General features: G+C 42.3%; 1 protein-coding gene across 1 annotated transcript in view; it reads left to right on the top strand.

Annotated features, from left to right (window-relative positions):
• Positions 1-6007: 6007 nt before the first annotated feature.
• The window catches only part of LOC135052264 (vomeronasal type-2 receptor 26-like), a 174045-nt gene continuing 166330 nt past the window's right edge, over positions 6008-13722 (top strand). Inside the window, exon 1 of the mRNA XM_063957429.1 lies at positions 6008-6373. Coding sequence (XP_063813499.1) covers positions 6008-6373 — 366 coding nt within the window. The remainder of the gene's footprint in view (positions 6374-13722) is intronic.

Raw genomic sequence — 13722 nt, 5'->3', positions numbered from 1 at the left:
AATCATTGCACTTACATTATAGTGGGTCTGGGACTGAGGGTCGACAGCACAAATGTCGACACACTTTAGGTCGACGCCAATTGGTTGACACACCTTGGGTCAACATGGACAAAATGTCGACAGGAACAAGGTCGACATGGAAAAAGGTCGACATGCGTTTTTTATGTTTTTTTGGTGTCGTTTTCTTCGTAGAGTGACCGGGAACCCCAATTAGTGCACCGCGTTCGCTCGCAGTGCTTCGGGCATGGTGCCTTCGCTCCGCTACCGCTTCGCCCGGCACACTTTACCGTTCCAATCGTATTCCACGTGGATCGTTAAGTATGAAAAGGTTCAAAAAAAGAAAAAAATCGTGAAAAACTCATGTCGACCTTGTTCCTGTCGACATGTTGTCCATGTCGACCTTTTGTACATGTCGACCTAAAGTGTGTCGACCAATTGTCGTCGACTTAAAGTGTGTCGACCTTTGTGCTTTCGACCTGGAGTCCGGAAACCCATTATAGTAATGATGGCACCAGTGTGCACCTATAAAGGATTAATGCTGCGCTGTGGGCATTGAAAACAAAACATCAGTGCGCACCAAGGATTAATGCTGCCCCTGTATAAGGAGCTCAAGGCTGCACTGTGGGCAGTTACAGCACTAGTGTGCACCAGTAAAGGGTTAATGCTACCGTGTATTAGGAGCTTTGGACTAAACCCTGTCAAAAAAACTACAGTGTGCACCAAGGGTTAATGCAGCAGTTTAGTTTCAACACCAGTGTGATACAAGTAATATATAGTAGGGCCTGAGTTAGCATGGATCGCAAAAGCAAAATCTTTCTCTAATGGGCAAAACCATGTGCAGTGCAAGTGGGGCAGATGTAACATGTGCAGAGAGAGTTAGATTTGGGTGTGGTGTGTTCAAACTGAAATCTAAATTGCAGTGTAAAAATAAAGCAACCAGTATTTACCCTGCACAGAAACAATATAACTCACCCAAATCTAACTCTCTCTGCACATGTTACATCTGCCACCCCTGCAGTGCAGCATGGTTTTGCCCATTAGAGAAAGATTTTGCTTTTGTAATCCATGCTGAATCAGGCCCTTATACTGTATGTTTTTGCACTATAAAAATAAAAAATAATGTTTTGCTAACTGCCTACATCCACCTAGCATGACCAGTATTAACACTAGGGACATGTTTGTGCCCATCAAACAGTGTCCTCACTTTTTCTGTGAAAGCTTCATCCCCTCTGGTGGTCCTATGTGAAATGGTGCCTGAATCACTGCAGGAAAGGTTTATATTGAATACAAAACACGTCAGATCTGACACCAAGAAGTTGATGTTTTGCCTCATTTTGGAATCATCATCCCGCTGTCGGATTCTCGCGAGATTCATATTCTATATAAGGAGCCGTGCGTCGCCGCCATTTTCACTCGTGCATTGGAGATTGAACGGACAGGACGTGGCAGCGTTCTCTCCCTGAAAAGCTCCGTAATCTGTGCTCAGTGTGCTACAAATATCTGTGCTCAGTGTGCTGCAAATAATCTGTGCTCAGTGTGCTGCAAATATCTACGTTCTCTGCCTGAAAACGCTCCATATCTGTGCTCAGTGTGCTGCAAATAACTGATCAGTGTGCTGCATTGTGGGGACTGGGGACAACCAGTATATAATAATTATAGTAGTACAGTACAGTAGGCCATTGCTGTATCTTGCATCTCTGTGTCACTGCACGTATCCATTCCATATCTGTGCGGCACTTTTGTGAGCAGTATATATAGTATGACAGTGCAGCATTTTGGTGACTAACAGTATATAGTTGTACAGTAGGCCATTGCTGTATCTTGCAGCTCTGTGTCACTGCAAGTATCCATTCCATATCTGTGCTGCATTTTTCTGAGCAGTATATATAGGGTATCCGGACTCCAGGTCGACAGCAAAAATGTCGACACACCTTAGGTCAACGCCAGTTGGTCGACACACCTTAGATCGACATGGACAAAATGTCGACATGGACAAAAAGTCGACAGGAACAATGTCGACATGGAAAAAGGTCGACATGAGCTTTTCCAGATTTTTTTCTTTTTTGGAACCTTTTCATACTTAACGATCCACGTGGACTACGATTGGAACGGTAATCTGTGCCGAGCGAAGTGGTAGCGGAGCGAAGGCACCATGCCCGAAGCATGGTGAGCGAAGCGAGCCATGCAAGGGGACGCGTGCACTAATTGGGGTTCCCGGTCACTCTACGAAGAAAACGACACCAAAAAAACATAAAAAAACTCATGTCGACCTTATTCCATGTCGACCTTGTTCCTGTCGACCTTTTGTCCATGTCGACCATAAGGTGTGTCGACCAATTGGTATTGACCTAAGGTGTGTCGACCTTTTTGCTGTCGACCCTGAGTCCCAGACCCATATATAGTATTACAGTGCAGGATTTTGGTGACCAACAGTATGTAGTTGTACAGTAGGCCATTGCTGTATCTTGCAGCTCTGTGTCACTGCAAGTATCCATTCCATATCTGTGCTGCATTTTAGTGAGCAGTATATATAGTATTACAGTGCAGCATTTTGGTGACCAAAAGCACATGAGGGAAGAGGGCCCTGCTCGTGAGAGCTTACAATCTAAAAGGGATGGGTAGACAGACATGGGTGGCACAGATGGGGTACATAGAGAACGTGGAACAGAGGGTTAGGAATCAGGATGAGATTTGGCTGGGTTTGGTGAAGAAGTGGACCCCCAGAAGGCACAATTCAATACTTAACATTGCAACATTTTACTGGGCTATGCAGGAGAAATTTAAAAATAGGGAAAAATAAAAATAAGAAAAAAAGAATCGATAACTTCTACCGCTTTCAAAAAGGTCAATGGAAGCTGAAATAATGGACAACTACCTCATGGAAGCCAGATACAGTATACCAAACAGTACTTAGCAGAGTTAGGAATGAGTGCTTATGAAATACAGTAACATTTTGTCATAATATTTCAGAAACTGCATAACTGGTCTCTTGCACTCTGTTGCTGTACTACACCAACTGCTTTAGGATTTATATTCAAAAACATTATCTCTCCATAATCCCAAAAACGTCAGTCTTCTTCCAGTGATTTGGACCAATAATACTATTGATTAGAACGAATAATTCCAGTGATTTTGTCATTTTCTTCCAGTGATTTGGACCAATAATACCATTGATTAGAACGAATAATTCCTGTGATTTTGTCATTTTCTTCCAGTGATTTGGACCAATAATACCATTGATTAGAACAAATAATTCCTGTGATTTTGTCATTTTCTTCCAGTGATTTGGACCAATAATACCATTGATTAGAATGAATAATTCCAGTGATTTTGTCACTTTCTTCCAGTGATTTGGACCAATAATACCATTGATTAGAACAAATAATTCCTGTGATATAGAGGTGTTTGTGCTGCTTATCTTAGCCGTCCAGCGACCACAGTGCACCTCTTTTTCTCTTTTCTTTGCATCATGTGCTGTTTGGGGCCATTTTTTTAAAGTGCCATCCTGTCTGACACTGCAGTGCCACTCCTAGATGGGCCAGGTGTTTGTGCTGCCCTCTTGGGTCACTTTGCTTAGTCGACCTCGATGCAAATTTTAGGACTAAAAATAATATTGTAAGGTGTGAGATGTTCAGAATAGACTGGAAATGAGTGGAAATTGTGGTTATTGAGGTTAATAATACTACAGGATCACAATTACCCCAAATTCTATGATTTAAGCTGTTTTTGATGGGTTTTTGAAAAAAAACACCCGAATCCAAAACACACCCGAATCCGACAAAAAATTTTCAGGGAGGTTTTGCCAAAACGCGTCCGAATCCAAAACATGGCCGCGTAACCGAATCCAAAACCAAAACACAAAACCCGAAAAATGTCCGGTGCACATCTCTAGTATAAAGATAATGCATCATTACTACTGTGAATATTGCTCACATGAGAATCAATATATGAACTAGTTATTATGTTAGGGGGGCAGTGTAAAACTGGGTCATGAAGGGTCCACCGTGGGAATACATTGGTAAGGCCCATACATAATGGGTGAGACTAGCACCCAAAGATGTTTGGACAGCCTTTAGAGACCATGTAACTGACCTTCTATGAGGGTAACAATGTACCCTTGGGTTTCACCAGCATTGGGTATATTCTCCAAGTGGTATATACAAAGAAAAAGGAAAATTGTACATAGTGTAAAACCTTTCAGATAATTACGTATGATTATTATGACAGACTTGGGAAAACCCAGTGTTATTATGGGAGGGTGATCTCTTATTCTTTATAGGGGTGTAGTATGGTATGCCGGCGGCCGAGCTCCAGGTGACCAGCATACCGGCGCTGGGAGCCTGACCGCTGGTATACCGACACCGTGGCGAGCGCAAAGGAGCCTCTTGTGGGCACGGTGGCGAGCTATGTGTGCCATGGTATTTTATTCTCCCTCCAGGGGGGTTGTGGACCCCCACGAGAGAGAATATATGTCGGTATGCCGGGTGTCGGGATTCCGGTGCCGGTATACTGTGCGCCAGGATCCCGACATTCGGCATACTGAAGACCACCCCTTTATAGAGGTTCACCACATGTGATTCAGTCAGGAAAGTTGATCACTTTATCTTGTATATAAGAGAAAAGTGACGAAACGCATAAGGGTTTCTTTATAGTACTATAGATGCTCACATGAATGTTTACTTCTGAGATGATGTGAGGGGTGATCAGCAGTGTAAGGAGGAGGAAATCCCTACAGATATCAGCACAAGAGTAGGTGCGGAACCTCCTAAGTGATAAATATACTTTTAGGAAACCATTACAGCACCACCTGGAAAAAGACCCTGTTGGTCAAAACACGTTGGTGCAGTGCCTACAAGGAACATCCAGTTTACTTTTTGAGAGCTCCGGTCTCTTGGACCAGCTGGTAAAACTTTTCCCGGGGCTGCATTTATCTCACCAACCTGCTGAGTCCTCATTAGATTTAGCTGCAGCCGAATTCTCATTAGCATTAGCTGTGGCCACTCCCCCTGTCTCAGGCACTTGACACTTCTGTGGTGGTGACTCCTCCGACTTCTATTATTGGAAGCCGGACTCCTGACTGACTGCTTGAGCTGCTGATGCTGACTGTCAGCACTTGCTCTTCCCCGTGCTATCCAGACCCAGTTCCCTTACTTGTGCCACTCTCCCTCAACTACTGACAACCACCTGTTTACAGCCCTGATCCTGTAGCCACTTAAGGAGCAGATAGGTAAGCTCAGGGGGAAACCTGTGACTGGCCAGCCTCGCGGATCCCTCACTGGCATCAACCCCTTGTTCCTCCCCCATGCCTGGCAGTGCAGCTGCCTCTCAGGACACATGGGGGAATGGGTGAGTACTGGAGGGAGGGGTCACCAGACTGGCTGTCAGCTGTAACTGACATCTCTTATATACACCTCAGCTCCCCATCAGGCCCCTTTCTCTGGTGTGAGGTAAGGCCCCACCCACTGGCAATAGTCCCATCTCACACTGGGTGATTGACAGCTACAAGAACCCGAGAACCTTCTGCACAGCACTGGCCCAGTATATGCACTGTGAAATGTACAGTCCTCATCAAATGCATTAAGCACTACAATAACTTCACTGTAAATACAATTTATACACTAACATATAGGTTAACAATATTATTTACCTTATGAATGGAATTTTTAGTGTAAATACATCAATTGATGCCTTCTTGACCTCAAATATGACATATGTAGCCCCTATTAATGTGTAAACTCCAGATTAACCCTTACATGGGGTTACATTTAAATGGTAAAGATTGATTTTAATTCATATAATTACCTAAAATGTTGTATTTAGAATATAATGCAGCAAATGAATTTGGAAAAAGCTAAAGGTTGTATCTGAAGCAGCATCATAGGGAATTGGGTCTGTTAATTTTTTTCTAAATGGTCATTAGTAAAATACAGTAATTTTATACATAAAAAGCACACGCTACAGTGACCACTTGCCAGGTCTCATGGGTCACTTATCTGTCAGCCTTTAGATGACAATTTTGCAATTAAAAAATGACAAGGACATTATTCAGGTGATAAATGACATCATATGTTTTGCTCACAGTGTACACTTGAGAGAATATCAGCAGCTCCAGGCTTTTATATTGGCCATTGATGATATTAACAGGAACCCGGAGATTCTGCCCAATGTCACTCTGGGATATCACGTGTACGATTCCTGTGGAAATATCATGAGAGTTCTAAAAGATGTTCTGCAGATTCTGTCTGGGCACCATGTGGAAGTTCCTAATTATTCATGTATGGAAAGTGGTAAATTGGCCGGATATATTGGAGATCTTCAATCTGAAACTACCAATCCAATGGCTCAATTATTGAACCTTTTTGGCTATACACAGGTAAGGTGTTTTTTCTTCTTGAAAGGTTAGGTTATCCATTCTATAGCTACATTATTGTTCTTGCACAGATAACCTACAGTAGTATTGTAAAAAAAACTGTAATGGAATGTGAAACATACAGTACTGTGTATATGTCTTTATATGTGGGTTATGTTTATCCCATAGTATGAAATTTGAAGTCAAGCTGTCATTTTTATTTCAGATATAATGTTATTATTAACCTGTGAACATACAGCACATTACACTGTGTTACTTTGATTTTGCTGGGATTTGGGGCTGTGAGGGATGGGTCATTGTAGAGTGATCATGTGTGACTGGATTCTTGGTTCTAATAGGGGGTGTGATATTCATTCTATGGAAGTGTGTCAGCAATGCATAACTTATTATATAAAGGTTACTGAAGGAGACACAATATATGCACTTTATCTACAGTTTCTGATGCCCAAGGTACTCCTAATAGCAGCTAATGCCTCAAAATACAGAACCATACCATATGTCAAATTAGTATTGTGCCTTCAGCGATGACATAAGTACAGTAGCTAAGTCTAATTTACTAACTGACTTGCTGATGAGAAACTTAGATTAGTAAACTGTGATGCTGAACTGAAGGAGGAAAGTAACTGTACATAGATCATAGAGTAACTTTAGAATCAGGTGCATATTAATCACAGTTAAGTGTAAAGCCACCTGAAATTGGGGTCTCTTTATTTATAATAGTTGAATTTACATATATGACCATCCCTACACAAGTATCTATCATCTTAGTAATAATACAAACAGGATACGTTTATGTGGTAGGCGGTCAGGAGACCACTGTTTACAATACCAATGCAGGGATCCCAGCATCTGAAGATCCCGCCGGTCGGCATGCCGACCAACAGGGACTATTCCCACCCATGGAGTGGGAATAGAACCTGTGGTGAGTGCAGTGAGCCCGCTGCATGGCGACTGCAGCGAGCCCACAAGGGGCTTTGTTGAGCTCGCCCACCAGCCGGCCATCCAACAGCCGGGATCCTGCCATCGGTATTGTGTCCGGCAGTATCCACACTGCCGATCACACATACCCAACGTATCCAAACAGTGACATTTTGGGAACCTTAATGTTAATGCTGCACATTTTGCATAACACTTGGGAATTAATGATTAATAAGAAACAATATGGAGAGGACTTCCGATGGGTGAGGCATCCAGAATGGCTGCATTTTAATGGAGCTTTAGACTGTGGTTTCTGAAATCCACCTTAATCCCCCTCAAGTTACACTATTGAATCGATGGTGAGGAACTGAGGTAACTGCATATCCGGAACTATACACACTTGAGCCCTGCCATTGAATCGGATGGCCTGGAACTGCGGCTGACCTTTATGTGACATGTTACCATCAGGGTGGGGAGAACAATTCATTATACTCCTCCTTTGACCACACTCTCTCAGCCAAGTGATTTGCTTACATGGGTTGGCTCTGTTGCAAACCAGGACCTTGTGTGTAGCTGGAGGCAGATCTCTGGATTGCTCTGGATTGAGGTGGATGGTTGCTGGATTGACTTGTTTTGGATGGCCCAGAAGTAATGGTACTGAGCTATTTGGCTTCATCGCCCTTGATTCACTTTTTCTTAATTACTCAGTTGACTGAGTCTCGTTACCTTTTTTCACCTGTAAATTTAAACTTGCTTAGTGGCTAGGATCGGGTACTTTCCTATAGACCATGATTACTTTCACTTATTGATATGACCAATATAATTTTTCATTTAATGGCATATTTATAAATGAGTCGCATAACTAATACATTTACCAGATAAATAGCAGCCTTTTGTGGCAAATAATAATTGAGGGAAGTTAGATTATTATTGTCTATTGCACTTTTCATATTTAACAAGGGGTTACCCCTATTTTTTCTATTGTAATTCTCTAAAGTTTGTAGTATAAACTATTTTCTGCAGCCACCTATCGGTGATTTTGGAACATTTCTATATCTGGTTTAAAATTATTTATACCAGATATGGTTTAAATAATGTGTTTTGGGTGAAAATATAGATTTTTTTTCTATAGTGGAATTAGCTCTGGGGGTGTCAATTTTTACTTCAATGTAATATTGTATTTCATCTCTGCCCAGGAATATTTTTTTTAAATGTTATATTGTATTTGGTTTTACTGTATAATGGTGTCCTACATTTTGATTTGATAACTGCATATTTAGGATTATTAATTAATTAATTAGAGTTATAAACTTTGTATATAGGTTTCTTGACAAAATTATGCCTTCTAAACACTCTTCTTCTACCAAATAAGGCAAACAGAAGGCTTACTCTAGGAAGTTCACTCCTTTATCTCCTGCCCATTATGATTCAGACACCCCTGATCCCCTGAACGACATGTTATCTCTGCTAACCGCAAAAGAGATATCTGATTTCATGATACCGCTAATGGACAAGAGGTTTGATGATCTGTAGACAAGTTTAGACAAAGGTATTGCCTGAATAGATTCACATGCTTTACAGTTTACAGCTTTAGGACCTGGGGTTAGTGATGCAGAGGATCATGTTCAGGCATTTTAACAGGTTTGTATGCTCAAACTAGGCCAGTTACACAGCTCTACGACAAAATAGACGATCTGGAAAACAGATCCTTGACGAATAATTTGCAGTTTATATTGATACCTGAATCTATAACTGTGGACAATCTTATATCTTTCCTTTTTACTGATCTCCCATATTAAGAGGCACCATGGGATCGGAGTAAAACGCGAGGGCGCACATCAGCACTCTCGACCACTGATTGTAAGGTGTCTAGCTTAAAGGACTAAAGAAAAAAATACTGTTTGCATACCGTAAGTCTCATGAGTTAGTGGTGGGTGGAAACAAAATCTTATATTTCACAATTTTTTCACCATAGTAGCTCAAAAACACAATTTTTAGAGGTTTGTACTTTACTCCACGATAAAAATATCAGATTCGCCTTGCTATAACTAGCAAAATTAAGAGTGGTAGAAAATGGTACCCAACTATTATTTTTTATTATTTATTATACTCCTGCTATGGGGAATTCTCATTTCATGACCAATAAGTCATCAGTTTGCTCCCCACATATGAATTAATTATTTGCTCATTCTGATATTATAATGAAATATGTGTTTTGTTTTAGTTTTTTTCAATCTTGGGTAGGATAATATAAAGGCAAATATCCCGTGATGATAATATCACCCTTAATTGTTTAGTTACCACTTCATTTTGTTCTGAATTGGGGTTTTTTTAATATATTTTTTTAAGTATTATTACATATAATTTAATTTTGCATTCTGCTTTGTTTTGGGGTGTGCACCTTTAAGTTTAGTTCTTGGTTTCAGCGAAAATGTAGAAAATGGTGTAGTGGGGCATTGCAGAAAGATTTTGCTACTTTTGAAAATGTGGACGCATTCAAATACATTTTTAAGAATTTTTAAAATGCCAATAATAAACAAAAAAAAATCACTACGTGGGTTTTGTGAATGTTTGAAGTAATTAGTCTAAAGGATATCTGCTTCTCATGATTACACAGGACATATGTATATATAAAATTCAGTCTTAATATCTAAAAATGTTTTGTTGGATAGCTAAAATCGCATGTTGCTAATCATATATAATTCACTTAACTCAGCCTAGTTGTAACAATCACAAATTTACATGTGTAGGTTACAGTGTAACAAAAGTTGAAAATTTAAACTTTTCAAAACAACAATTTTTATAAGAAGTGCCAAACAGGTGTATCCTTGAGCAGAAATCTAGCTAGATTCATTGTCTCAATCTCCTATGCTGTATATGCTTTACACTGGCATCTCAGTGAAGCCGATGTTGATGCTATTACTGTTACTGGTGGGGAAGGATTGTTTTTGAGAGGTAATGTGATAAGAATTACCCTTTTCCTGGAATAGGTAAATGGTGGCTCTGGCAGGTAGGTACACAAGCCGTTAGTGGTATAGCAGACCCGCACTGGTCAGTGACACCATCCGTCACTCATCCAGCTCTGGGACACATGCAAAGTTCCATGAAAAAGTCTGTGCAGGTAACTGACGACGTGCTGCAGTGAAGAACAGGCAGGCAAATCATTCCACTCAGGATGCTGAACTTGGATGGCGCTCAGTGTGCAAAGTTGAGCTGGCCGCTTATGTTCTGATGGAGCTGTCTATATCGGGGCTTTGCAAATTCAGTGGGACACCTGCAGGTGGTCTCTAAAGGCTCTCTACTAGATGCAGCGGTGAGGCTCTGTACTATGAGATCAATGTGTTTCATTCCCCGTTATCTGGGAACTTTTCCTGAAAAATTGCTTGAAGTCTAGGGAAGAGCCTTACTTGCTGTGGCAGTGAGTTTCAGAGGAGAGGGGATGAGAAAGTGAAGTCTTGTGGACAAACATGATTGGAGGTAAAAATCAGATGATGAACAGACATGCTAGAAGGGAGTGTGAATAGAAAATAAGTAAAAAAAAGTATAGTGTGAAAGTGCGGGCAGCTTATACAAAGATTTTTTGGCAAAATACCATACTGTATACACTGAAAACTATTATCCATACTAAATTAAATAAATTGTATCCATATTAATGTACCATTCTGTAGAATTAGAGTAAATAAACATGTACAGTTACACAGTATACATTACTTAAAATATTTGTAGAGTTGATTTGGCTACTTGGGTGGCAATTTAGTATCAACATAAAAACATATATGATACTGCACATTAGACCTTCAATGAGCTACTGTTTCAATTAATGTATCATGCACTATTTTTCCTGGTGGAACTGGATTCTGCTGATGCTGGCTGCTTTCAGTCTGTCACTTGCAGAGTTATTGGGGTCTCACAGCCCACCCTGTCCCAGTACCTCATGCAAGTGCTGGAGGCTTTTGAGTAGGGATGTGCACTTGAAATTTTTCGGGTTTTGTGTTTTGGTTTTGGGTTCAGTTCCGTGGCCGTGTTTTGGGTTCGAACGCGTTTTGGCAAAACCTCACTGAATTTTTTTTGTCGGATTCGGGTGTGTTTTGGATTCGGGTGTTTTTGTCAAATACCCCTAAAAAACAGCTTAAATCATAGAATTTGGGGGTCATTTTGATCCCATAGTATTATTAACCTCAATAACCATAATTTCCACTCATTTTCAGTCTATTCTGAACACCTCACACCTTACAATATTATTTTTAGTCCTAAAATTTGCACCGAGGTCGCTGTATGGCTAAGCTAAGCGACCCAAGTGGCCGACACAAACACCTGGCCCATCTAGGAGTGGCACTGCAGTGTCAGGCAGGATGGCCCTTCCAAAAAATACTCCCCAAACAGCACATGACGCAAAGAAAAAAAGAGGCGCAATGAGGTAGCTGTGTGAGTAAGCTAAGCGACCCTAGTGGCCGACACAAACACCTGGCCCATCTAGGAGTGGCACTGCAGTGTCAGGCAGGATGGCCCTTCCAAAAAATACTCCCCAAACAGCACACGACGCAAAAAAAAAAAGAGGCGCACCGAGGTCGCTGTATGGCTAAGCTAAGCGACCCAAGTGGCCGACACAAACACCTGGCCCATCTAGGAGTGGCACTGCAGTGTCAGGCAGGATGGCCCTTCCAAAAAATACTTCCCAAACAGCACATGACGCAAAGAAAAAAAGAGGCGCAATGAGGTAGCTGTGTGAGTAAGCTAAGCGACCCTAGTGGCCGACACAAACACCTGGCCCATCTAGGAGTGGCACTGCAGTGTCAGGCAGGATGGCCCTTCCAAAAAATACTCCCCAAACAGCACATGACGCAAAGAAAAAAAGAGGCGCACCGAGGTCGCTGTATGGCTAAGCTAAGCGACCCAAGTGGCCGACACAAACACCTGGCCCATCTAGGAGTGGCACTGCAGTGTCAGGCAGGATGGCCCTTCCAAAAAATACTCCCCAAACAGCACATGACGCAAAGAAAAAAAGAGGCGCAATGAGGTAGCTGTGTGAGTAAGCTAAGCGACCCTAGTGGCCGACACAAACACCTGGCCCATCTAGGAGTGGCACTGCAGTGTCAGGCAGGATGGCCCTTCCAAAAAATACTCCCCTAACAGCACATGACGCAAAGAAAAAAAGAAAAAAGAGGTGCAAGATGGAATTGTCCTTGGGCCCTCCCACCCACCCTTATGTTGTATAAACAGGACATGCACACTTTAACCAACCCATCATTTCAGCGACAGGGTCTGCCACACGACTGTGACTGAAATGACTGGTTGGTTTGGGCCCCCACCAAAAAAGAAGCAATCTCTCCTTGCACAAACTGGCTCTACAGAGGCAAGATGTCCATCTCATCATCATCGTCCGATTCATCACCCCTTTCACTGTGTACATCCCCCTCCTCACAGATTATTAATTCGTCCCCACTGGAATCCACCATCTCAGATCCCCGTGTACTTTCTGGAGGCAATTGCTGCTGGTGAATGTCTCCATGGAGTAATTGATTATAATTCATTTTAATGAACATCATCTTCTCCACATTTTCTGGAAGTAACCTCGTACGCCGATTGCTGACAAGGTGAGCGGCGGCACTAAACACTCTTTCGGAGTACACACTGGAGGGAGGGCAACTTAGGTAGAATAAAGCCAGTTTGTGAAAGGGCCTCCAAATTGCCTCTTTTCCCTGCCAGTATACGTACGGACTGTCTGACGTGCCTACTTGGATGCGGTCACTCATATAATCCTCCACCATTCTTTCAATGGTGAGAGAATCATATGCAGTAACAGTAGACGACATGTCAGTAATCGTTGGCAGGTCCTTCAGTCCGGACCAGATGTCAGCATCAGCAGTCGCTCCAGACTGCCCTGCATCACCGCCAGCGGGTGGGCTCGGAATTCGTAGCCTTTTCCTCGCACCCCCAGTTGTGGGAGAATGTGAAGGAGGAGATGTTGACAGGTCGCGTTCCGCTTGACTTGACAATTTTCTCACCAGCAGTTCTTTGAACCCCTGCAGAGTTGTGTCTGCCGGAAAGAGAGATCCAACGTAGGTTTTAAATCTAGGATCGAGCACGGTGGCCAAAATGTAGTGCTCTGATTTCAACAGATTGACCACACGTGAATCCTGGTTAAGCGAATGAAGGGCTCCATCCACAAGTCCCACATGCCTAGCGTAATCGCTCTGTTTTAGCTCCTCCTTCAATGCCTCCAGCTTCTTCTGCAAAAGCCTGATGAGGGGAATGACCTGACTCAGGCTGGCAGTGTCTGAACTGACTTCACGTGTGGCAAGTTTAAAGGGCAGCAGAACCTTGCACAACGTTGAAATCATTCTCCACTGCGCTTGAGTCAGGTGCATTCCCCCTCCTTTGCCTATATCGTGGGCAGATGTATAGGCTTGAATGGCCTTTTGCTGCTCCTCCAT

The sequence above is a fragment of the Pseudophryne corroboree genome, chromosome 1 (assembly GCF_028390025.1).
Source record: "Pseudophryne corroboree isolate aPseCor3 chromosome 1, aPseCor3.hap2, whole genome shotgun sequence".
NCBI lineage: Eukaryota > Metazoa > Chordata > Amphibia > Anura > Myobatrachidae > Pseudophryne > Pseudophryne corroboree.
Note: the sequence above shows the minus strand (reverse complement) of the source record. Positions and strands in the feature narration are given on the sequence as shown.